At 36.0% G+C, this 25,759-nt stretch overlaps 1 protein-coding gene across 7 annotated transcripts in view; it reads right to left on the bottom strand.

Annotated features, from left to right (window-relative positions):
* The window catches only part of LMO3 (LIM domain only 3), a 58,822-nt gene that overhangs the window by 28,149 nt on the left and 4,914 nt on the right, over positions 1-25,759 (bottom strand). For 5 of the 7 annotated variants that reach the window (XM_080660987.1, XM_080660986.1, XM_080660989.1 and 2 more), the window contains exon 2: positions 21,438-21,651. In XM_080660987.1, coding sequence (XP_080517113.1) covers positions 21,438-21,643 — 206 coding nt within the window. In that variant the 5' untranslated portion in view covers positions 21,644-21,651. Of the gene's footprint in view, positions 1-21,437; positions 21,652-25,291; positions 25,615-25,759 lie in introns of those variants that run through there. The other 2 variants (XM_080660983.1, XM_080660984.1) reach the window with 2 other exon arrangements.

Raw genomic sequence — 25,759 nt, 5'->3', positions numbered from 1 at the left:
TGCATCATTTCTTCCTTGGGCTCAGGCTATGACCTCCTAACTGTAACGTCTTTTCTACCAGCTTGGTCTGCCCTGTTCTTCACTTTCCACTCAGCAGCCAGTTACTCTTCCATAACACAGACCCATTTGTTGCTTCTGCCTATAACCCTCTATAGCTCCCCACTCCATGAAGGCCATGAAAGGGCCAACCTGTATGACCCGCCTTCCTCTCTGTCTTCTCTCCTCTCTGAACACACCCCCACCATGTTCTCTCCTCCCTGAACTCACCATGTACTTTCATGCCTGCTTGCTTATCATTCCTACTAAATTTGTTCTTCCTGGCCAACTAGTACTCCTTTTCTACATTCAATGTCACTGGATCTAAGAAGTCCCCCTGATTTCCCTGGTACAAAATGGAAAACACTCTCCTTTGGGTATTTAAGCAATTGTTTCCATACACTATGTGAACCTTGGAGCATTTATACCATCTTATGTCCCTCTGTTTATCTCTTGCTCAATAGCAGGCTCCCTGATAGCATGCCCTCTCCTTTACTCACTGCCTAGTGCATGTATCATGTGCTTTGAAATTACTGAATTACAGAGCAGGATCATTACTGAAAATTAGTACTCTTTCCTTGCCAACTAATTAGATTTTATATAGGAATTTTACTTATACTGACTAGATTAATATTAACTAATTTTAAAATCTGTATATAATGGATATAACATCTGCAGGTGAAAGTCAAAAATAGAGATGATCAGACCACCCTCCCCATGTCCTTTCCTGAACTATATCTTATAGGAATAACCCACTAATGGGAAGGCTACCGAGTAAAGCTACACCAGGACCATGTGAGACAACAGCTACCTGCGGAAACTCAGAACAAATTAGATCTGTCATTGATGACGTTCCAGATGGTATTAGGTGGCAATACATCCGAACTGTAATTAGCAGCTGCAGAAAACTTGCTAACTGGTATCATCTCTACCCATTATATCTGGTAATATTAGTAAGAAAAAGCACCGGTCAAAATATTATATATCTAACTTAGGCAAGCAGCAGCCAAAAGAGCGCCCACATTCAGGCTGAATATTGTGCCGAATCACACCTCCTTCTTATTCTCAAGATAGTCCTGGGACCTCTTTCCAGCTTCCAGGACCATCTCTTACTGCAATTCATTCATGATGCTCAGTTATTAAAAATCGCATTTTCCTAACCCCCTGACAATTATTCTGTTATTTCTATTACTTGGGCTGTCACTTGATTACAACCATTTCAGCTTGCAGAATATGTCATTCTACCCCATTCCCTCCTCCTGCCTTCTAGTCAGTATTTACTGAGCTCCTACTCCCTGTCAGGTTTTCTGCTAGATGCTGTAAAACAAATATGACACTTCCCTACCCTCAACAGGTTTGCAGTCTAGTACTGGAGAGATAGACAAGTAGGCATGGCAACAACAACAAAACTAGACGGTTTCCTCATAACAAACCGGTCTGCACACACTGGAAGAGGACTTTTCTTCAAAGCTCTAATTTCCTCATGCCATTCATTTGTTCCATGACTTACAATGACTCTCTCTTACCCACATAATAATATACATTCTGCCCAGGGTGGCTCTCTGGACCAATTCTACAGGACTACAGTTCTCGCTTGTAATTAGGGTTCCCACATTTAAGATTCCAAAATGTTGCATGGGGCATACTTCTACTTGAAAAAAAGTACCTATTACTTACATGAAATTTAAATTAAACTGTGGATCCTTACTTCACCTGGCAACTCTATGCTTAATTTGAACAGCCCATTTGCCTCATAGCTCAATTTAAAATAGACATCAGAGCTTGGGCAGGCAGCTTCTTCCATGTCAAACGTATTGTCGCCTCATCTCTCATGCCAATCCCATCCTCTCCCAGGCAACACAGACTGTGCTTTCCTTTGACCTCTTGTAATTTCATTAAACTTAGAAAATATTAAGTAATAACCTAAAGTGACAGTACTGTAAATTTTCTCAAATTCAGTGGCAGAGTTGGGAGATTACAAGAGGAATCTCCTTTCTTTTTCCTTCTAAAGGACATATAAACTACTAAAGTTTGAGATATACTATTTTTACTTAATTCAGTTGAACAATATAAATTCAAAATAACTTCCCACCTCTTCAATGTTAAATGAGCTGGGGGAAGAGGAGAGGAGTCGGGACGAAAGGACTGGGGGTTGGGAATAAAGTTGTGTTCTCTTTGGTGAAAAACCATCTCAACCTGGCCCAGGCTCAGATCTGACTCAAAATTCCAAAGCACTATAGTAATTCACTAAAAGAATATATTCAAAAAGAAATCATTCATAGTTCTATACTTAATAAAGTCTCATTTGAAATAAAAAGCAAAAATAAAAAGAAGTCCTTTATTCCAACAAAATATATTGCATTGTTAAGGTCTAGTATATTACATTTATACACACTCTTGACAGAATATATCACTGCAAATAGGTGACCTTTTCCAACCCAAACACTCTCTAGAGCCCAGTTTTTAAAAAAGGCATTGATTACAAAGGTCATAAACTTCCATAGGGATTTTTTTTAAAAAGAACAAAATGTCCTAGAATATATATATCTATATATCATTACACATTATTAATGTATTTAGAGGAAGCTTTATGAAATGTTTTGGCTGTTTTCCAATAGGCTTAAGAAACACCAAAGAACAAAGAATGGTCTAAATCTCTCTATTAAAAAATATTAGCAGAAAAATAATGAGTATGATTCACAGGAGCTGTATGGCGAGCTTCAGAACAGAATTAAAATGTAAGGTGTCTGATGCCACTGATGAGAAACAAGTTTCCTGGTAGGTACTTCATACCCTCCCAGGTGTACATTTAATTGACTGGCATTTTAGCAATGGTATGCCAGGAGCTTGGAAAGGTAACTGGTGTATGGTAAGCGAATAGTTCCCTTGCTTCTTCTTGGCAGCATGATGACACACTATGACTATGGTCACCACACACAAAAGTGCAGGCAGTCAGAACAGGTTTTGGAGGCACACTCTCTGGATTTGAATCCATCCTCAACCACTTGCATCTTGGCAACTTACCGGCTAAACAAATTAATCATCCTGTGCCTCAGGGTAGTTGTCGCTAAAATGAGTACATTTTCCCCAAAGGGTAAATTGGTTTACATCTGTAAAGCACTTAGTACAATTCCAGGCTCATGGAAAATACCTTAAACATAGTACTGAAACATAAGATACACAAGGGCAAAGGTTTTTATCTGTATTTTTTACTGTGACAGTTCCTATCTCTGGACCAGTATCTAGAATAGAGTAAATCCTCAAGAAGTATTTGCCATCATGTGAGTGACTTTATTTCAATGTTAGAACCATCCTTCATAATTAACCAGCTCTGTCCTCAGTCCAACTGAAATTGTTCTATATTTATATAATATATGTGAACAAAAAAATAGAGGACAATCTTCTTAGCAGTTTTCCTTTAAAAAGGTTTCTTCATAGGCATGCTGGACTTTAATGCTTATCTTTAAAATAAAATTTATTACTACTCTTAATGAATTTCTTTTCCTTGCAATTCTACTGAGTCATTTTTTTTGGCATAGAGTAAAACTACAATTCTATTTACCTTGTCTTTTATCTAGCTACTCTGCCAACTGTTCTTATTAATTCTTGAGTTTTCCTAATTATTTGCAAAGAAACTAATTTTATTTTTAATATTTATACTGATACTTAATTTTCTTATTCTGTTACATTAGCTAGAAGAACCTTTAAGATAACATTGAATAAAAGTGACAATAGTCCTACTTTTAATGGAAATGGTTCTGTCGGTATTTAACTGTTTTATATATTTGCTGCTCAGTTTCAGTAAATTTTCTTAATCATATTCAACTAGCTTCCTCTTATTTCTCCTTATCTTGAAGTTTTTCAATGGCTGCTGAATTTTATTAACTGTCCATATATTTTTAAATGTTGTCAAAACCTTTTAAGTTTTTATATCTGTATTTATAAATAAAATTTGTATATATTTTATATTATCTTTATCAGATTAAGGGACTGTATTAGAGTTAGGTTAATTTTATATGTGTTTATAGACAGTTTGAGCTTGAGTTTCCTGTGTACCATTCACCTACAGATGCTAAGGAAGTTGCTAGATACACATGGCTTAAGCTTGGAGGAGAGTAAAACACTACAGGTAGAGATTTAAGGGCCATCACAATATGAGCAGCAACTAAGACCATGATGACAAATAATACCCCCCCCCCCTTGAGAAAAGAAGTACACATCAATCAGATCAGTGTTTTTTTAAGTGTCTGGTGGAGAGGAGACACCCAGAAAAGAATCTAAACTGTGTAGTATGGTTATAGCATCCAAGATAGTAGGAAGCTCTTAGAAAAGAGTAACCAACATTTAAGAGAGAAAAGAAACTATATATCCCTGATAAAATGTCCATTGGTTTTAGCAATTAGATACCAGGGAGAGAAATTTCAGTAGACTGGTTAGTGATTGAAGCAAGATCATAAGTGGACAAGAAGCAAATGAGGCTGAGGAAGTATGGATGAGGATATGAGGATAGATTATTCTTAAAAAAACTGAGCAACAAAGGACTTAAATAATACCAACATATATTTGAGGGATAAAGATTTTTTTTTCAGGATAGGAAAGTCTTGCACATATTCATAGGTTGAGGGTCAAGAGTTTATTAAAAAAAAAAAAGGAGATAATAAAATACCAAAGGAAAAGAAGATACTTCATAAAAATCCACAGAGTATTGAAGGGAATGGAGCTAAGTATATAGAATTAGCTTTAAAAGGAACAAAGACGAGGTGAAAGAACTTAAAGATAAATGGAAAAGTAGATGCAATGTCAATAGTGTTAAGAGGCTGATTTAATCAAACATGATGCCTTCAGTTTTGATGGAGGCAGCAAGGGCATCTGCTGAGAAAAGGAGTCAGAACAACTATCCAAAGAACAGGCCTCAAGGAGAGCTATAAATGTTCGGTAGAACTGTTGAAGGTCATGGGTAAGAATGGTAGCCAAGTACAAATAACTGGCTCAGCCCTTGAGGCCCAGTAAGGGAGAAACCAATTATTTGTAGGAGTGTCAATCGTTATTTTATTTGCTTGTTTCCAGCAATATTCAAGGAGCAGAACAGAGGGAGTGGTATACCAATGCCAACTGGCCAGATTGCAGCCTTGGTGAGCACTGAGACAGGAGGATAGATGTGGGTGAGGGGATGGAAGGGGGGCTCTAATGATCAACAGGTGGCTTCATGCTGGTCAGGGAAGGACAGCATCCTGATATATTTGACCAAATTAGGAGAAAAAGACATAATGGAAGGCTGAGTGTCTGAAATTAAAGAGCAGTTGTCATGCAAGCTAGACAGATTGGTATGACAAAGTTTACGATTCCTGAGATGGAATATTTTTCTTTAAGGACCAGGAGCTGTATGTGATTTTGGGGATAGAGGACTGACATTCAGGACAGTTAAGGAGGTTCAGCAAGGTAGGGCTAGGTTTTAGATGGGTCAGCTATAAGCCTTTTAAAATCTCCAAGAATTGTGGCAAAGAGAAATGACAGGAGTGAGAAATGGTATAAGGTAGTGTAACTAGACTGTATGAGTTTCACTGTAAGATGCATTTTTATTAATGAGTGAAGGTGGCCATGTGAATCCAAGAGAATGCCAGCTTCTCCTCTCGGCTTCCTTGGATGTGGAATTTACAAGAGTGAAGTAGTACAATGCCACTGTTGACAGCTTAAAGGAAACCTCCTCCTTAAAGAAGAGACAGACTTTAAAGCAATGAATGAAACTCAGTTAAGAAAAAGTTTTGATGGAAAAAGCATCTTGGCAAAAGATTGTGGACACAGAAAAGATTATTGACAATGACATGAGGGGTTCCAGAGGACCCAGTGGAAAAAATACCTTTATAATTATTCAAAGTGTGTGTATATTTGAGGACACCCTATATTTTATATATATAACATCTAGAGAATTAATTTCATCATGTCCTCCCTTTCCAAAATTCCTTTCAATCAGCTATCTGACCATGTCTCATGTGCTCCCATGTCTATTTATTCTCCATTATTGTTCACTCATTCCAACTATTTAAACTCTCATTTCAAAAGTTCCAAAAATCATCCTCAGATGAAATAAATGGCTTCAGATAGTATCTATATATATATATATATATATATATATATATATATATATATATATATATAAATATAAAAGCCTAAGTGACCATCCGACCAGAAACTATGACGTGCACCAACCACCAGGGGGCAGATGCTCAATGCAGGAGCTGCCGAGCTGCGGTGACTTGGCTGCTGCAAATCTTGGGTGAAACAACCGGAACCAGAGAGGAGGGAGCCCGAGTCCAGGGTGCATCACCCGAGAACTGCCCTCTCGCAATCCGGGACCCCTTGGGGGATGTCGGAGAGCCAGTTTCGGCCGATCCCTGCAGGTCAGGCCGAGGGACCCCACTAGTACACGAATCCGTGCACCGGGCCTCTAGTAATAAAAACAAATATGGGTAAAAGCCTGGAGAATACTGTATATTAACATGCCATGCTGCTGTTAGAAAAGAAAGTGAAACTTGATTATGAGCTCCCTAGGAGACAAAGAAGAAAAAATGTAAACAAATATATGATTCAAAGTCCTGAGAAAAACACCATTTAATCATGTAGAATCTCAGAAACTTTTTTTATTCTAACATCTGGAGGACATTTCAATAGTGAGTCTGTTGTAAACAAAGTTCACAACAGCATCCTCACGACGCTAATTTTTTTTTTCAATTCTTCAACACAAGCTAATGGTAAAACCCTGATGTATAATTCTTTGAAAAATTTTGAGGAGCCAAAACAATAGGCCTCAAGGTCAAGTGCATAGCGCTCTGGAGTGATCCACGGATAAATTTAAAACTCTCAGAAGAAATAACTTAACATCCAGGTTTTCATAACCCACCATAACTGCTCTTTCCTTTAGATAACTTTTTAAAAAATAAGCATTGAAAAGCAGCATTTTAAGTTGTACTCTCTGGTAAGAACACAGACTGAAGAGATACCATGGTATGATAAAGCCCACATATGGAATTTAGCAATGCAACTAAGACCTGTGCACGAATAGAGAGCCACCACATGGCTGTGGCAAGGAGAGCTGAGGACCACATCTTCCTCAGCAAACATTTCTGGGTCTGCTCCAACACACAGCTGAGCCACAGAGGCCCTGGACAATGTGTCTGGACTGATTTCACAATATGCATTATCTTCCATGTTCATAGAAAAAAAAATCTATTGCATAATATTGTCAGATTCAGGTCAACTGAATCCTGGAAGACATCTATAAAGACACTGTATTTCATCTTTGGACATCCTTTCTTGGCTGGACCAATTGCCTCCCAAGGCTCATCCTGGGGTATGGAAATAAGACTATACCATCTGGGTAGAAAATGTAAGATACAATCTTTTGATGCTCCATAGCAGTAGACATTTTTTTTTTCTATTTCTCTGATACCCGAGTTAAGCTCCTTGAAGCCCAGATTATTTTATTGTATTACTTTTGTAACCTTTCTCCCAAAGGAACATGTAATCCATACACAGTTGGTATCAAATATTATTGGATGGCAGATTTGTTTGTAAAATGGTGAAATTAGATAATACATCTCATCTAAATTCATGGAATTTTCTCTCCTAATAATAGAGCCATGTGATAGCGTAAAAACACATGCTTTATCATCATTCAGTAGCAGCTTATTCATTAGAACATGCTGTACTCTCCTGAAATCCAATATATCTCATCTCATCTCCCATTTGGTTATTTTCCTTCTCCAAAGGCCTTGTTACAAATCCAATGCATTTAACTACCAAACTATGCCCATTAAAGTACTTGGACAATAGCTTACATTTTAAATTGTAGTAATTGTGGGTGCTGCTGACCTGTCAATCTCAAATATATTTATAAGTTACACACACAAAAATGAAATGAACAAAGTGGTTCAGATTAACCAGCTCTGACTACACCTTTTAAGAAAAATCACTGGGTGTGCCTAGAAGCGGACGCTAACAATTTGTGACGCACTGCAGTGTTACAGCTTTCTAAATGGTAAGTAACTGTTTTAAAATTCTGAAGCGTTCTTAAAATGTTTCGCTTAAACATTTCAGCAATATAATCTTATTGAACTGTTGCTTTCATTAATTTTCTACAGACTAGAGAGCAAGGAATTCAAGTTAGATTTTTTTTTTTCTTTTTACTTTGCCTACCACTAGCAAATAAACTGTGCCTCTTTTTTAAATAAACCCCTGGCCTTGAGTTTTGGGCCCTTAATAGTAGCCTACATGGTTGGCTGCCCTTGGTGTTAAATTTTCTTAAATTGTATTTCTGTCAGTGTATCATTTTTTTAAGCAATGGACCCTATAATAGCAAGCACTGGTCTGTCAGGAGTGCATTTTAACAGCACTACACAAGTATTTTTCACTCCAGGAGACAAACAATGATATGTATTACATGCGGTAAACACTGCCTTTGGTACATAGGGTTCTTTCTCTTTTAGCATTTATCTGTCTAAAATCTCACAGTGTCCTGAATAGGGGGTTGTGGGGGAGGGAGGACTCTACCTCATATTAATATTGCCGGTGGCTATAGTAGAGCATTAGAAAGAGTCCACGTGCATTGCCACATTTTTCAGAAAGAAAACCCTGATTTTATATTAAATGAATAGAGCCTGGCATACTAGCCCATGTCCAGAAAGGCCTTTTCTTTCAAACAACTATCACATCTCTCTTTTACAACTCTTTCCCCCAGTATCGGTCTTTCCCCCCATTTAATTCACAAGTATTACTACCAAATAACTGTCAAGTAAGCTTATGAAGGCTATTAAGAAATAATATCACTATCCCATATTGGGGGTACACAAACCAGACATGCTTATACAGTTACTCGCATTTCTAGTTCTATTTCTTTTGTGTCTTATCCTTTTCAACATCGTTTTTCTAATTTTAAAAAAATGTACAATGAAATATTCGTGATTGGTAAATATATATTTAAATTAAAGGTGCATACTTAACTCTTAGGAATAAAGGTATATAATCAAAATGTTTAGAGAACACTGTGAAAAAGAATGATCAGTTAAAAGATACTGGCATTCAGTTGTCCTTGTCACCTGAGGAAAAAGATACAAAAATCACAACCATAAAGGAAACCTTGAGCAAGCTGAAATTTTACATATAATTCCACCCTATGGGATATTAAACATAATGCTTTACAAGGCCATAGAACTTACACATGCTAAAATGTGGAGAGTGTGGGCTTATATTTCAGAAAACTACCAGCTCAGTTGGAAAGAAAATGGCATGTTCAATAATTCCTCAAATGATTCAAATTAACCTTAATATATGTAAAAAATACTATAACCTTAATTTAATAACCACTCCAGATCACAATCATCTCCACCGTTAAATATTTTTTTTTCCTATATGGCATGCTCCTTAGGCATTTCTTCATCTATCTTCTTTGTAGATGAAAAATTGGTCCAGATATTATTATAGTGTTAGCCTTTCATATTCTTGATTATTTATCATTCTTAAACCTCATCTTAATCTGTTTCATTTTATCCTCATGTTTAATTTTCAAACTATCTTATTTTCATAACTCAGTGATATTCTTCATTCACAACACAGAAGCTCACATTGCAGTGTTAGCGAGTGTGTTCAATTCTATACCTAGGGTGTTTCACTGACACCCCCTGACAATTCTATGAGTGGGTCTCTGACTCCTATTTACAGACAAATAAGCTGAGGCTTAGAGAGGCTGTGGAACTTGCTTAGGATTAAATGGTTGAGATGTAGCAGAATTGGGTAGACTTTAACTCTGGACTCTTCACCATTATGATACTCTACATACCTCTACAACCTAGGGGTTAGATCTAACCTCACCTAGTTTGGGAGAACTGGTATGATTGTTTTTTTCCTCTTTATATAAAGTGATATTCAGAGAAGGTAAAAACCAGCAGATGAATGCATCATATTAGTAATCTCTGGCTAATTAGCCATTAATGATAGTTGGTGGAAGTAGGGCAACACCCATGTGGTGGTATAATGAGAAACACACAGTGAAATCATAAAAAATGCACTGTATGTGTTAAAATGAACGTAGAATAAGCTGGTGACTTAGGATCACAGCAAAAAAAACAAACAAACAAACAAAAAAAAAACAACACAAAAAACTGAGCTGTGATGAAAATGAAAGTCTCTGTTTACTGTTCAGCAGATAAATCCTCAAAGGAAAATAAAAAAATACATATTTGTAAAAATTTTTCAATCTCCTCAAAATGTAAGTTAAGTCCAATTAATAGAGAAGACAAAGCATTTAGCAGTTTCAGTCAAATGAGCATGTGACCACTGTTCCAAAGATAATGGTTAGTTTAGTAACTACCATTGACAAGATTATTTTAAAACGAAGCAAATGATCAGCTCAAGGTCAAGCAACATTTCCTTAAAATCAAGATTAAATTGAACTACTTTGGAAGGTGAGAATCACAAAATGTTAGGAATAGAGGTCTTCAACTCAACCAGGACAAAATGGCAGTTACAACAGATGCCCTGTCTGCCTAGAAGTGTAGGAGAGCTGCTGGAAAAGATAACAGAAGAAGCACACAGATGTGCAGGGTGAGGGCAGGAATTAAGATTTGTAAAGCCATGTAGCCACCACCTCCTGGATTTCGGAAAAGTCTGTTTCCCACTTCCTTGTGTATGGCGTCTAGATGGCCACCACGTGGAATGCTCACCCATTCATATGAGGCTGCTTCCCAAGGCTCAAGGCGCATTAACCCAGCAACTCTGCCTACACCCATGACACATCTCAGCCCATTTTATAAATACAGGCTTAAGTACTTTAATTTGTATTTAAAGTTTTATTTAACAGTTTTCATTTTTAAAAGTAAAGACAGTTTGTACATACAAATCCCACTCTTAAAAGCAGGAATGCATGTTCATCTTTTAGTTCTGAAGATTAACGCTTCGCACTTCTTGATGTGAAACTAAAATTAGTGAGCTAGGGTTAGGTTAGGGGTGAGAAATAGAAGTATAAAGAGAACACTTATGTAAGTAACATTTGTCTCATCTCATCAAGGACGTGATTAAATAAATTGTTTTAAATAGCAGTATGTCTTTGATGCATTTTTTTCCCTCTAAATGCTGGTTTTGGAAACATTCATGATAAAGCAAATATTTTAAATGTTTTATATTAGAAAAATAATTTAAATAAAACTCAGCTTGACTTAAAAAATAATGGAAAAATTCATCCTTCAGACCTCGAATAACCGATGTTTCCACTTCAAGATTAGAAAATTGTCAGCTTTATAAAAATCCCCATCTTGGCAATTTTTATTACCTAAATAGTCTAAAAATATCAATTACATTGTGATCAGGATAGAGCTTAAGGAAATCTTTGGTCTAGCTATTACTCTGACTCATGATGTGTTCACAGCCTTAGCTCAAACTATGGACATTCCTTTGTATTTCACATTGAAATATTGTATGTAAAAACAGTCCTTTATCCGTTTGAGCAGATGTATGTAGATCTAAACTCATGTTTAGGTATGTGTATCTACCTAAACTCAAACATACAACTATATGATCACCTATGAATTAGCAACAGACGGCCAAATGATCAAATCCTGAGGTGTATTTGGGATTCACGCTTTATAACTATAAACCAAAGAGGGTTCATGGGGCCAAATAAAAAGGCATTAAGAAAACACTACCAGTAAATAATAAATGAAAAATGATTCCATTCAATTTTGCATGAGTTCTGTAATCCCAAAGGAAATTCAGTCCATAATAGCTTAATTGAATAAACTTCACAACATTCTCAAATGGAAGTAGTCATTCCTAGTATCCCCCCAAAATTGATTCCAGAACCCGTGTATACAAAAATCCACAGATGCTCAAGTCTCTTAAAATGACGTCGAACAATGCAAACAGTAGGCCCTTGCATCCACAAATTCCCAACCACCATGGACTGAAAATACTGTTCTTAATCCATAACTGGTTAAATCCACAGATGCAAAATCAGCAGATATGAAGGGCCGACTGTATTACCATGTCCTTAGAGGACATTTAGAAAAGTTTAGGGACATTCTAGCTTGTAAAAGCAACAGGGGGATACCATAGGACCACACAGTGGCTGCTCTCACTCACTCTAACCACATTAGCATTCTTGATGTTCCTCAAACACATCAGACAAGCTCCTATCCCAGGGCTTTGTGCTGGCTGCTCCCTGTGCCCAGATTGTCCTTCCTAGACAACCTCAGGGCTAGATCCTTCACGTTCTTCAGGTCTTTACGCAAGTTACCATCTCAACAAGGCTGTCCCTGTGTACACTATTTAGTTTTCAAATCCTTCTCTTTCCATTCCTGCCTTTCCCTCTCTCCCCCTTTTACCCCCCCCTCTCTCTCTCTCTCACACACACACACACACACACACACACACATACATGTACAAATACACACACATCAGTACAAATTCTGCAAACCTCTTATACTGCTCTATTTTTCCTGTAGTGTTTATCATCTCCTAATGTACTCAGTAATTATTTTGTTGATAATCTGCTTCCCTTAACTAGAATATAAGCTCTAATGGGGAGGATGTATTTCTGTGTTTTATTCAGTGCAGTATCCAGGGCTTTGCTAGCTGACTAAATGGTTCCATTTTTAAACTGTTACAGAGATAGCAAAACATGTGATCATAAATATAAACACCAAATAGTACTCACTCATCAAGGACGCGCTGTGGAAGGAAGGGATTCTTGTCGCTTAGAGTACATAGAATAATATTTTTTGAATGGGAAAATGGGGCCCAAGGATGCTAAGCATTTTGCAAGGGATGTTAATTGTACCGCTGTTGGTAGTTTAGCAATATCTGTGATAAGAGACGAAGCAATGCAAACAGTGTGAAAGTTACAGAGCTAACTCTATCTTACTCTGTATCTAAAATATAACTATAAAGCTTGAAGTTCAGCCTTTCTAATAGGACTACTGGCTTACAAAAAGGAATTTTACAGAGCTTAAGTTTTACTTATTACTTATGATCACCATTCTTAAATTTTTTTCTAATAGCTCTTGATTATAACCTTTTCTCATTCTCTAAATTAGTTCCATGGGACATAATCAGACTAAAGCTCTTTATATATATATTTTTCCTAGTTATTTCAAAGCAATTGTGACTACATCAGTTGTAGAAAATAGGCCAAATATCTTGTCTTTAAATTCTTCCCAAATTTCCCAGACTGACTTCCTTATTCTTTACATAGTAAAATATTAATAACTTCATATGTATATATTATATAAAATCAATTAGAAATATAATATCCTACATTCATTATTCATAGGAATAAAGCACTGGCACTCAAGTATTTTTTAATTGACTAAATGGTTTCATTTTTAAACTGTTAGAGAGATAGCTAAACGTGTGATCATAAATACAAACACCAAGAATACCCACTCATCAAGGACATGCTGGGGAAGGAAGGGATTCTTATAGCTCAGAACATTTCTCATTTTTCCCTAATAAATGGTCACAGAAAATACTAGTTTATAAATTTCAAGGCAATTCAATAACTTACAATGTCTTTGTATCATCCAAAGCACAAATGATCCATCCCTCAGTGCCTATTTACATGCAATACTTACAGGCTTTAAAATTACGTTCATAGTATAGTGGAACTTCTCACCTGGAAAATACAAATCAGCCTGCCCATTGAAACTAATACTCATATTTAGTGTTAGAAGTTATGCTTGCTTTTTCCATTCGTCTTTCCCCTCGCTTCCCCCAACCACCCAAGCAAAGGAACAAGTACTGATCACTCATCTTATGCAGTCTACATGAACTGTTGGTCAAAATATATTTTTATTGAGCAGTTGATAAACACAAAATAATCATCATGCCCGATACCATCAGGTATTTTAAAGTGTAACAGTTTTGACTCTGCTGTTTTTGGGGAATTGGAAGCAATCTATCAAAGGACATTACTTAAGGGATTTCAAAATCTTTCAAAAACGAGATAAAGAATAAAATCATTTCAAAAATCATATGCATCTCTGTTAGAATTGCTATAAGAGAAACGGTATTATTTTTAAAAGTTTTAGAAAAGTCAGAATAAACTAGCAAAGTCGAAAATTTGTTATTTTCCCTTGAAGTTGCCTGTTGGGATCTGATGGCATAAATGAGATGGGAATTTATTTTTGTTCCGCGATAATACGATTACTATTAAATGTTAGCATTAGCACATTTTATGAAGTTCCATGCCTCCTTACTAGTCCTTGTCATATGTGATATTTTTGTTTACTAAAATGGTTTTTCCGTTTTTATTAATAGGATGGGTTTAATGTAGACGATGTGTTACTGCATTAGGAATAACAATTTTACTTAAATATGGCTTTGGTATACTCTTCTGCAAATAATCTTTGAATTCCTAAGAGTCTTTTATTTTCCTAGTAGCACAGTTGGAGAGTTTTTAATATTAAATTGAATCATAACAACACATGCTGGTTAGAGTCTAACTTAATATATTCAACTTAATGTTAATTTCCCAATTTCAAATCAGGAATCTGACTATTCCAAGATGATTATTTATCTCAAGAGTAATTTTTCTTGAAACTAGTGAAGTCCACAGCTAGAGCTTTTTGCATTTACACAAAACTAACACTATAGAGGAAAAGAATTCAGCAAAAGAGTTAGAATCTTTACATAACTACAAAATAATATTGTTGAGGAGAGAAAGGCCCATCAGGAAGTTTTGATAATAGAGGGCAGAAAAGCAAAAATGGCATAGTGAACACACAGGTGACTGATGTGTGTAGTCTGTTAATATAATGTGTGTAGTCTGTTAATATAATAAATATGTTTGATGAATATAATAAAGGAGTAGGCTTGGGTTTTAAATCCTTTAGAGAAAAGTTATCCATAAATATCAATGATAAGGGCCAAGAAAACCTTAATAAGCCAAAAAATTGTTTTAAAGTAAGAAATGAAAATCTAACTGCCAAAATACATTTCTTATAAATACCCTGAAAAGGGAAATTATGGCTAATCATGAAACAAAGTATGTAACGATGATAGAAAGAGAAATAGAACAGAATCTAACTCCACAGAACCTGAGAAAAACAGAATGGGATGATAAATATCACAGGGGATTAAATTTAAGCATTCTGTAGTATTATAAAACTTGTCTGCCTCTTGGATCGGTGAACACCCTGTAAAAACAAGTCAGTGTTATAGTTTACTAAGAAATTAGCTGGCATCAAGTATCTGGATTTTACAAGCTTCAAAGCCTACAAACTATAGTTATCTGATAAAAGTCAATTATGACAAAAGTTATTATTCAATTATGAAAAGTTAATATTCATTCTAAGGTTACATAGATTCTAATATCTGTATTACAGCTTGCACATATACACCTACAACACTTTAAATGCATAACAAGGGGAGATTACACATATCACTTATTCAAACCAATTTAGAAAATCAAAACAAAAGGAAAAAGTGTTTAAAAAAGGACATGGCTGCTGTAAATGCTGTTTTAAAATATATCTGGTCAGTTGAATACAACAGTGCTGTTTTTCTTTTACTTCCCTTGTTTTCAAGATCTTGTCCTGCATTTACAATTTATATATTTTAACATTTATTGATAAACATGAGAAATGTTAGGTAATCTTTTCTAAAGATAGAACGAGGTTGTGGGTAATGACTTTGAATAATAGGAGACATTCTCGTAGGAGATGGAAAATATTTTCAAGCCAAACACCAAAATAAGATTTCAATGCCTCACAGTGTAATGAAGGAAAATATAATAGTCATTTAGGTTGGCTCAGTTCTTCTTTTGGGCTATATAACTTTTATGTGAGGCAGAAAACTGAACTAACATAATACATTTCTACAAGGCATGGATTCATCAAAACCATTTCCAAAATTACTACTTTCAGCATATTTTAAAAATGAGATTCCTTAATAAATTATGTGTATGCAGTCAAAACACAGCATTAAAATTTATTATTAGTCACTTAATGGAAGTTAATGGTGAATTTATAAATGAAGTGCTGGCTTACTTTGATATACTTTAAGAGCAACCAAAAATAGATATTCTTTTCCAGAGTTCTATGTATTTATAAAGTGCAAAATAAGCAATTTTAGCAATTCTCAAATGTAGGTCTTCCAGATGCATTTAATCCTAAGTATACTTGTAGAAACAGAATATTTTTCTGCTAAGTCAGGTATGTCTAACTTATCCATCTTGTGTGTAAAAACTATCCTGACTGAAGTATTCCATGCTTTATAAAAAGATAAAAAACAGTAAAGATATAGAAATAGTGTGGAGTATTTTTGTATTTTTAATAGTCTTGTCTGGGGAGGGGGTGGCTTTGTTAGTGAAAATATCTAAAGTCTGTCAAACAAAAAGCCACAAAACTAAAATAACTAGATTAAATAAATCACTCGCTGAAAATGGATGACTCATAGATTTAAAGACAGAATGTTATTGGAGACAAATTTAGAAGTAATAAATTCTCTGTGTAGGTGAAGTATTTTTAAAAGTTTATTGAAAAGCAGTTGACACTGAGGAAGTCTGGTGTGAATCCACCAATTTTTTTCTAAAGTGAGAGGCTCCCTCCAAAAGTATTTTACAAAACGAAATTATCACTCCTGATTTGTAATGGTCCATGAACGGTACAGAGTCTAAATTATTTAAAATATAATTTAATAATGCTTTACAATAACAAGCAGAAAAATGGACTTAAAATGACAACTTTTTATAAAGCTATAAATAAAGATAATTTACAAGGAATATAACAGTGTTTTTTTTAACAGACCATAGAGTCTAATACATTCTCATATGTCAAAATATTTCATAATACTAAGATTAGCTTAGACATTTAAATATGGTAAAAGTTATGACTATAATAAAGTGTTAGAAAACCTTCAACGAAGCTTGTAGAGAAGAAAAAGGTTATTTGATAGAATTCTATTCCATATAAAAGCTTAAATTTTCAGAATTTAAAATAAAAGTTATTTTTCAAATAACAATAATTCATTGCTTTCCGAGGAAGATATTTTCAACTGCCTAATACTAAAAAGATGACAATGAAGCAAAAAAAAAAAGAACACTTTATTCAACATTTAAAAATTGTGAAGTAATTTGTCAGATAAAATAGTATTAACAACATATTCATGTTTTCTTTTAAAGCCTTAATTATGTACTAATATTAATTGAACCTTATGTAAAAATTTAGAGGCACCAGGTTTGATCTGTGTGAAATAAAGCGATAGCTAGATTAATGTTTTATGCAGCCATTGCTTTTAATGTTCTATTTTAAAGTTACTATATCATTATATTAAAGCATTAATTTGTAGTAAGCACAGCAACTTCAAACCATTTTTGTTAATTGGCAACTCTGATGGAGCACAAAGCATCACTCTTTCTCAGTAGTTTCATTTTAAAGAGATCATGCTCACATATAAAAGTAGAAAATTGCATTAAAATTTATATAAGACATTTTCAGCTTCTCATATAGGAAGAGCTGTAAGTAGTTTCTATGGCACATATCACAGCAAAAAGCTTTGAGTACATTCTCTGGTAAGACACTTTTCATAGAGGTACAAGATATAGCCTATATGGACTTAATGCTTAAAATATACCACAAGCAAGAAGTTTTAAGCTTAACAAAAAACACACCAAAAATTACCCCAAAACTTGAGTGATAGATTCTGATATCCTTTATTGCCTCCAAGTTGAAAAATATTTTGCTATTTCTCCTGGTTCTGACTTCTTATCACTTGCCACAAAATCTTAATTCTAAAACTCTGGTTATACATTAACTACTTCATTCACATTTTCCAAACTGAAATAAAGATGGTAGTGTGGCAGTGATTAGAGTCCTATAAATACCATTACTAAATCTTTGCTAATTTTTATACAATAATTGTTAATCTACTTTAGGCAGTCTATTAATTTTAAGCTCTATTCAAAGTACAAAGATGCTTCCATTCTAAATAGTCATAAGTTCATCTCTTAATAATATAAAGTTCTAAATGTACTGGGTACATTTTTAACAGATACCTTTCTACATCTTGACATGTAAAGATTGATAGACAGATTGACTTCATAGTTTAAGTCAGAAAGTGTGTTAATAGAGGAAGTTTTTTAATGTCAATCCTTCTGTCCTTTAGGTAATGAATGAAAGCAGAGGGCAGTCCTACAAACTGTCAAATTCTTTCATCAGATCCATGCATTTTATATTCTAAAGAAGAATAAAATACATTATAACAGCCCCGTTATGGAAAGTGAACTGTTCAGATTCGAAACTCAGTACATAAATTGTAAAATACTTTCTTTTTCTTAAATATATTAATTGTGCCACAAAGGAGAAAAAAAAATCTGAGAGGAATCAAATTCATCACAATCATAGTTTTGATAACTCATAAGAAAATATCTTATGATTTAAATTTGTGTATTCATTACTTAAAGAACTTGTAAAAACAGGTCATCACTATCATTGGTCCAAGGAATGCAAAATAAAACATTAGAACTTCAGGAATCATTGTTCAGAATTAAAAAATTTTGGTTTTGGTTGTGTGTGTTTTTTTTCAAAGAAGTTATTAGGAAGTTAAATACAATTGTCAAAAATAGGTCACTCTTTTATCGATATGGAAAAAATTCTTTAGACCAGGATAATACCTATAACAAAGAATTTATTAGTACAGGTAAACAATTTTTAAATCATTTTCTATATTCTTATTTAGATGCTCAGTAACTTAGACAGAGAAATATAGACCTGTAAGTTTTTTGTTGTCTGTTTGATGCTTCAAAGAAATTATGTAATATCCAAAGACCAAAAACAAACTAAGCCATTTTTAATAGGATTTAAATGGTTAAGCACTGGTTATGGAAAATACAGACAGGAAATGTGCAGAACCAGGAGGGAAATAGCCATAGAATACTACTTGTTCACTGGTCATATTGCAGATTTTGTATAATTGTTAAATGATAGATAGTAATCTCCCTTTTTTAGTTAGTTATTTCATCCATTACCTAAAAGCATGCCTTTCACACAGCAGTCATTCAATGAACATTTTGGATGACTATTTACACACATTCAAATAAATTAATTTGTAAATAATATTAGCTTGATTGTATTTGCCCATCTCACATACAGAATCAGACTTTTAATGTGCTAGAAACATACGCTGTTGAACATCCACACAATATCACTGAGCTACATGCTTTCTACATAAAACTAAATACCACATCTGTGGCATAATCTATAATACATAATGCAGTGTTTTGCTCACATACCAATTTCTGATTTCACTTCTACAATTTCCAAGTGTTGATGAATTACTAGCTGCCAAAGAAGTCACGTTACATAAAACAAACCTTCAGTTTAAATAAGGGATAAGCTTGCTGTTAACAACTTAGTTTGAAATATTAACAACCTTTAGGCTGTTAACATAACAACTAGCCATTAATGTGGTAATGACCAATTTAAGAGGAAATTGTACCCTGAGAAATGAATATATTGGCAATCAGGACCAGGTTTTATATCTGAGAGAGTATGAATGTCTAAAAATAAGTTAACAAGCATTAAAAGTTTAAGCCTATCAGAATTAACTAAACATTATATTACAAAGGGCAACAATATGGACTCATTTGAAAATTTTCTTCAACAAAACACGTACTTGAGATATCAAAGCAATTGAACATCATATTTTATTACCATAAGGACGATTAAGTCCAAGGTTACTTTCTCACTCGATATTATATTGACAACTGCAAAATGGCTTCACTCAAGACACAGGTATTTCACTGGCAAGTTTTTATTTTTGACTTAAAAATTCTAGGCATTTTCAAAGATTGTCTTTAAATTTAACTTAATTCTGTCTTTACTACATATTAGGACACCTTAACCTTGCCAGACTCTATAAAACTACTTGTTTTGTAATCGTTGCTACATAAATCCACTGGAGACACTGAAGTTGTAAACAAAAGTAAAAGTCAAAAAGATTCAAAAACTCATGACTTACTGGTTAGTAATGTTAAGTCATTAAAAACAAAATAAATGCTCTATGTAGAAACGAGGCTCTAATTCACAATGAGCGGAGGGCAAACTTTTATTTCAAAAAGAGAAGTTCAAAGACTGCAGTTCTAAGAGAATTCACGCAGTAAGTTGGTTCTGGGTAGTCGTACCACCACAAGGAAGGAAACCCTGGTATGAAGAGTCACTTCCCATTGTTGGCACCTTGCATGTATTTGGAGCAAGAGAACACAGAGAAGGAGTGACAAGCGGTCAGTCAGGACGCTATCGGATGAGGCGGTCCTAAGAAGGGGAAGACTAGAATTTCAAAAACAGTACTGTATGCACCCTCTTGTAACTATTATTAAGCAAACAGTAATTTTTTTATATGTCAAAGATTAAATCGGACTGAAAAATAACTGAATTCTATAGCAAGAAGCACTGAATTTCCTAGAAAATACCTCTACAAATAACTAAGATGGTTAAGGAGTTGCCACCAATTGATAAATTTGTGTCATAAGGGGGAACATTTAAAAATAAATCTCTTAATGTTAGACTAGGAACAAGATTAATCATATCAGATATGAAAACCCAAATGATGCCATATATCATTTCTCTAATTTGATTGATCCTACTTTATTAATATAAGTAATGTGCAGCCGAATCAAGTCACAAAGTTCCCTGGAGAGCAAAATAATGTTTCTTTAAATAGAAGTCCATGTGTTGAGTACTAAACGCTGGGAAACAAGTTTAGTCAGCGCCATGGCTTCATAAGCAAGAACATCTGTCGGGTCCTGAAACTGTCCAGATGTTTCCGTGAGGACAGTGGCTGTCATTTCCCCACAAGGGTGGCAATGGCTACTTTGTGAATGTCCATACAGCTACTGGCCAGTCTGAGACTGTTCACGCCCAGTGATATCTTGCGAGGACCCCTTGGAATGGCGTGGGGGAAAGATGTATTCACACTTTGGGAAAGTTTTCAAAATTGGCTAATAAATATACCAATAAATACCAGTTGAGAATTTCAAACAGATTTTTCTCTGACAATTCTGAAACAGAAAGACAGCTGCATATTTTGTGTTCTGCTCGGCCCACCTTGTCACTTACGGTCTAATAAAAAAAATGCATATGCTGATTTCTACCGAATACATCCTTGACATGAACATGACAATACAGGAGCAACCAGGCAAAGTCAAATCGAAACCCTTTCGATAGAGTGTTTTGTTGGCCACTGCGTAAGCAATAATTTGCTTAAACAGGCACCTGGCAACATTTTGAAGGCTGATAGGTCAACATCTTTCAGGACTATAGGCTGGTAGTAAGGAAAGGAAACAAACCGAAACACACCCTTACAAAAGTACTTTAAAAGGAATCCAGTCATCACGGGTGTGCAAGGGTAATTCCTACCTCAGATAGTCTCTGCGGCAAAGGATGAGATTGGCTTTCGTGTACAGGGTGGAGCCCACTTCTCCCAATCGACAGTCGCAGCAGGCACACTTCAGGCAGTCCTCATGCCAGTATTTGTCCAGTGCCTTTAGAAGATACCGGTCCTTGATCTTTCGGTTGCAGCCAGCACAACCTTTCGGCTTGGTGTCTGGCTGGACTGAGAGCATTTGTATACCTAAAAGGAGACAAAAACCAAAAAGAGAGCTGGGACAACAAGACAGACACAGGATGTCAGAAGACCTCAAACAGGTAAATATTTCAGAGTGCCTCGTTTAAGGAGTGTGAGACTCTCCTTTTTTAGGACTGTACTAAAATCAAACTATATTCTGGACACAGGAAAGATGCTTATAGTTAAGGACACAATACAGTCACCCCAAAAGTTCACCAATCCTACATTACTTGTTTGCATCCAAGTACTTCCTTCTGTGCCCTTGATATTTCAAAGTATTCATTATGTTAAAATAAAAATGTATACTCTCAAGCATCATTTGGTGCCTATATTAGTGGCAGATTACCTAACTATATACTACTACATACTCTTATATAAAACTGAAGCACATAGGATTATGTAATTTATTACCATTTGCATGCACTTATTTATAGAAGAAGAAAACAACAGAAGGCAAAGTCTGAATATACATATGATATGATATATATATATATATAATTACATATACATAGATAAATGTAATATGTACAGTGCATATATTATATAATGCTATCCTAGACATAGGGACGTTTCTATATTTTCAAGACATATTTCCATCATAAACAAGGAGTCTAGCTGAGTTTTACAACTTGACCAAAATTTGAAAGAATATTCGCCTAAGTTTCTTCTTTCCTAACACCCAGCTTTAAAAACAACAACCCTGAACTAACTATTCAGAGTTTCGTATTTATTAAATAACTCACTTTAAGCACTGTCAAGTATCACAGGCATCCACCAATTCCAAAGTCCCCCATTTTACAAATGAGGATACAGAGGCCTAAGAGAGGTTGAGGTACTGGCTCAAAGCTGAACAACAGTTAAACACTATACTTGGTGGCCTTCCCACAGTCTAGCAATGCCATTGCTCTATCCTGCTTCCTCTCCTAGGCAGAAAGTTCTAAACTTGGACACGGAAGGATATAAAACACCAAATGTGTATGCACTTTTGAAACAGTGTCAAGAAAAGAAATGCCAAGCTCTAGTCTTGAACATTTTTCTGTGTGCTTCCCTCCTCCAAGAGTTAAACCTTCTTCTGTTTACTCTGATGCCTTGCGATGAAGACTTCGCCTCTATGACCTTCACTATATTTTTCTTTTTTTAATCACACCAATAAGAAACATCAAGGCACAGTCTCCAACGCAGATGGATAACTTTCCTAGCTACAAATATTACATGAACTGCACATAATACTGTTAGGATGTTGAACTTCCATTAGAAAATAACTTCTCTGGTTAGAGGACTAGAGTAGGCAATGGCACGGAAGAAAGCAGCGTGGCTGTTCTTTCTGCGTGATATGCGTAGCTGTGGTCTCCAGAGCTGCAAACCAGCAGCTGGCTTTGAACAGAAGAGCAGGTGGTATTCCTATAGCCTGCTTTCTGCCCCTTTTCTTTGAAGGAGCTGAGGGGCTAGTGTAGATTAATCATAACCCTTGATGGCTCTGCTAAATCTCACTCTCTAGAACTTCTAACAAATGAAGTTTCTTTGATCAGAACTAGTTACTGTCTTCTAGCAAGGTTCCACAAGGATTAAATCCCATTAATTATAGTACAGATCTCACCCTACTGCCTCTTAATCATGCACCTAAGGGGAGGGAGAAATTTTGATTTACTAAGTGATACTCTGGATTTCATTATTGAAAACATCTAGAGATATATTATGAGTGGCTATTCTCATTATCCAGTTTCTAAGGCAATTATTTTTTTATATCACAAAGCTACATTTATTTTGTAAAAATCCTTCTTAGTTGTAGCTAAGCTATATTTCTGAGTTGTGTTACTGCCATCAACCCTGGAAGGTCAGCTCTCTTTATTCAAAATGCTTTGCAACCAAGACAGGGAATACCAACATTTGGCACAAGCAACACTACCCTGCTTGTCTTCACAAAATGTTTTTGTTGTGTTGACATTTTAATTTAGCACTCAGAGGCCAATTAATATTTGAAACTCTTGCATTCTGTTTGGCCTTGGGCGGAAAAGGAGTTTGATATTTTACATCCATCCCGGAGCCTTCTTTTAGAGAACATCCTCACATTTCTCTTGAAAGGGAAATCTTTTCAATACTATGCAACTTTACCAGCTGTAGAAAAAGAACTATTTAGCAGTCACCACTTTGCCATGAACCTAAAAGGCATCAAGCAGTCAGCAACCTCCCCTCGCTATCCAGAGAACAGGTCTGGGTAGAGTTACGTGTTTGGAGCTGAGAAACATTGCACAAGTTGCTCAGAGCACATCAGGGCTCAGAACTAGTTTAAGATTGGCATGTAAATTGTTCTGAGGGAAATTCTTATTGCCTCTGAGACCCTGCCATTCTGAGTTATTTGACAGTTTAAGGGAAATCATAATTTAAAAAAAAGACATAAATAATAGCCTGTGCAGTGTGGTGTGCAGAAATAAGTAGAACCATTTCATTTAAACTCTGGTGAGCTTTTAATTGCCCGGATTGCATTGTGAGGCAGCCTAACGGTTGATTGCCTCCATTATGTTCCCTTGTTCTGTGCCATTCATCCGAGCAGTCTCAGCTTCAGTAGTTAACACAACAAAGTAACCACAACTCCACAACACACAGGGGTTTAAAAAAATAATCATAATAAAAGATTTGCAGCACTTAGACACAGTCTTTTATATTTTTGGACTAACTACACATACTGAATGGGAAACATTTTGTCCCCGTCGGAAGATTCACAGGGAACAATTTGGGAGAAGGAATTGTTAGAGGGAATACATAAAGGGGGTTGGCAGAGATGAGGTGCCTCAGGAAGATGCTAAAATGGGAATGCGGGTTCTGCAGCTGGGAGCAGTGACACAGATTAAAAGAATTTGGCCAACACAGCCATTCGATTGCCAAGAGGTACCAAACAAAAGATTTTCTCTCCTCCTGCCCATCTTCATCCTCTCCCAGCCCCCAGTCCCGTCTGGAGAACTGGATTGGGCCTAAAAGCTTGTTTCTCTCTGTTCACTGGCCCAGAGCATCCCTACAGGCTGCAGCCCCCTAAGGGACAACAATGCAAATAGATGTCCCCAGATCTCAGGCACTGGAGCTGCTTAACTCTGTTCTGCCCCTTCAACTCACAACCCACCTCCCTCCCCATCTTTCCACCACCCCTCCCCTTTTTGAGCAATGGAGCTGGGAACCAATTTGATTCCCTTTTTCTCCAATGCAGCTGCAAGGCTCAGAGATACTGACATTTTTCCACTCTTATCAGTTTAATTACAGTTACCATGGCAGCAAAGTGCTAGTGCTTGGCAAAGGCCAACAAGAGATTTGCAAGACTGAGTTCAATTTTGATGCAGCTCACATGCAAAATAAAAAAAAAAAAAATAAGAAACATACATACACTCTAACAAAGAATCCCTTGCGGAGTTATGCTCTAGCCTTTTGTGGTTGTGTCTTTGCATCCACACAGGGATGATTTGCAAAGAATGTAGCAGTATTTGTTGCACCCCGCCAGATTAATTGGTTTAAGCAGCAGTCTTTCAAAGCAGTTACAACAATAATATTTTGGATCTTTTAGAAAGACACAAAAGCAGCGGAAGAGCAGGGAGGCTTTGGAGCCAGCCAAGAGTGCCGAGCGCCGGCAAAGTGCATCCCTGGTAGATTGTAACCTTACCAAAACTTTTCTCCTTTTTCTGCATGAGTTGATTTAGGCGTGCCCGAGTTGCGGAGGCTTCGCATGGAGCACCAAGCCCAAAGATAGACGCGGAGAGGGTCTCCTTATTTAGCTCGAGTGTGGACCTGCTGCGCAGCCTACACCGCTGGAGGACCGACTATTGTGAAGCCACTTTGGGAGCGGGTCTGCGTGGCGGCAGGGGGTGGGGGAAGGGACGAGTGCGGCCAGACGAGACGCGGCGCACACAGGGAGCCCCTCGCAGTGTGGCAGTGTGCAAAATGATGGCGAATGACAAAGCCACATGCTTCCCTAACTCTGCCCATAATCCTGAAATCCCAGCGGCCCCTTTTAGCTTCGTGGTAACAAATGGATTTGATTAAACTGTCACATGCAGCGTTAGCATAGCATATCATGTTCAATATGAAAAAGATCATAAATCTGAGTTGTATTTCATAACAGCTATCTGGG

Source organism: Plecotus auritus (assembly GCF_963455305.1).
Source record: "Plecotus auritus genome assembly, chromosome: 3".
Taxonomy (NCBI): Eukaryota; Metazoa; Chordata; class Mammalia; order Chiroptera; family Vespertilionidae; genus Plecotus; species Plecotus auritus.
The sequence above is the reverse complement of the archived record's forward strand: the minus strand, read 5'-3'. Positions and strand labels throughout refer to the sequence as shown.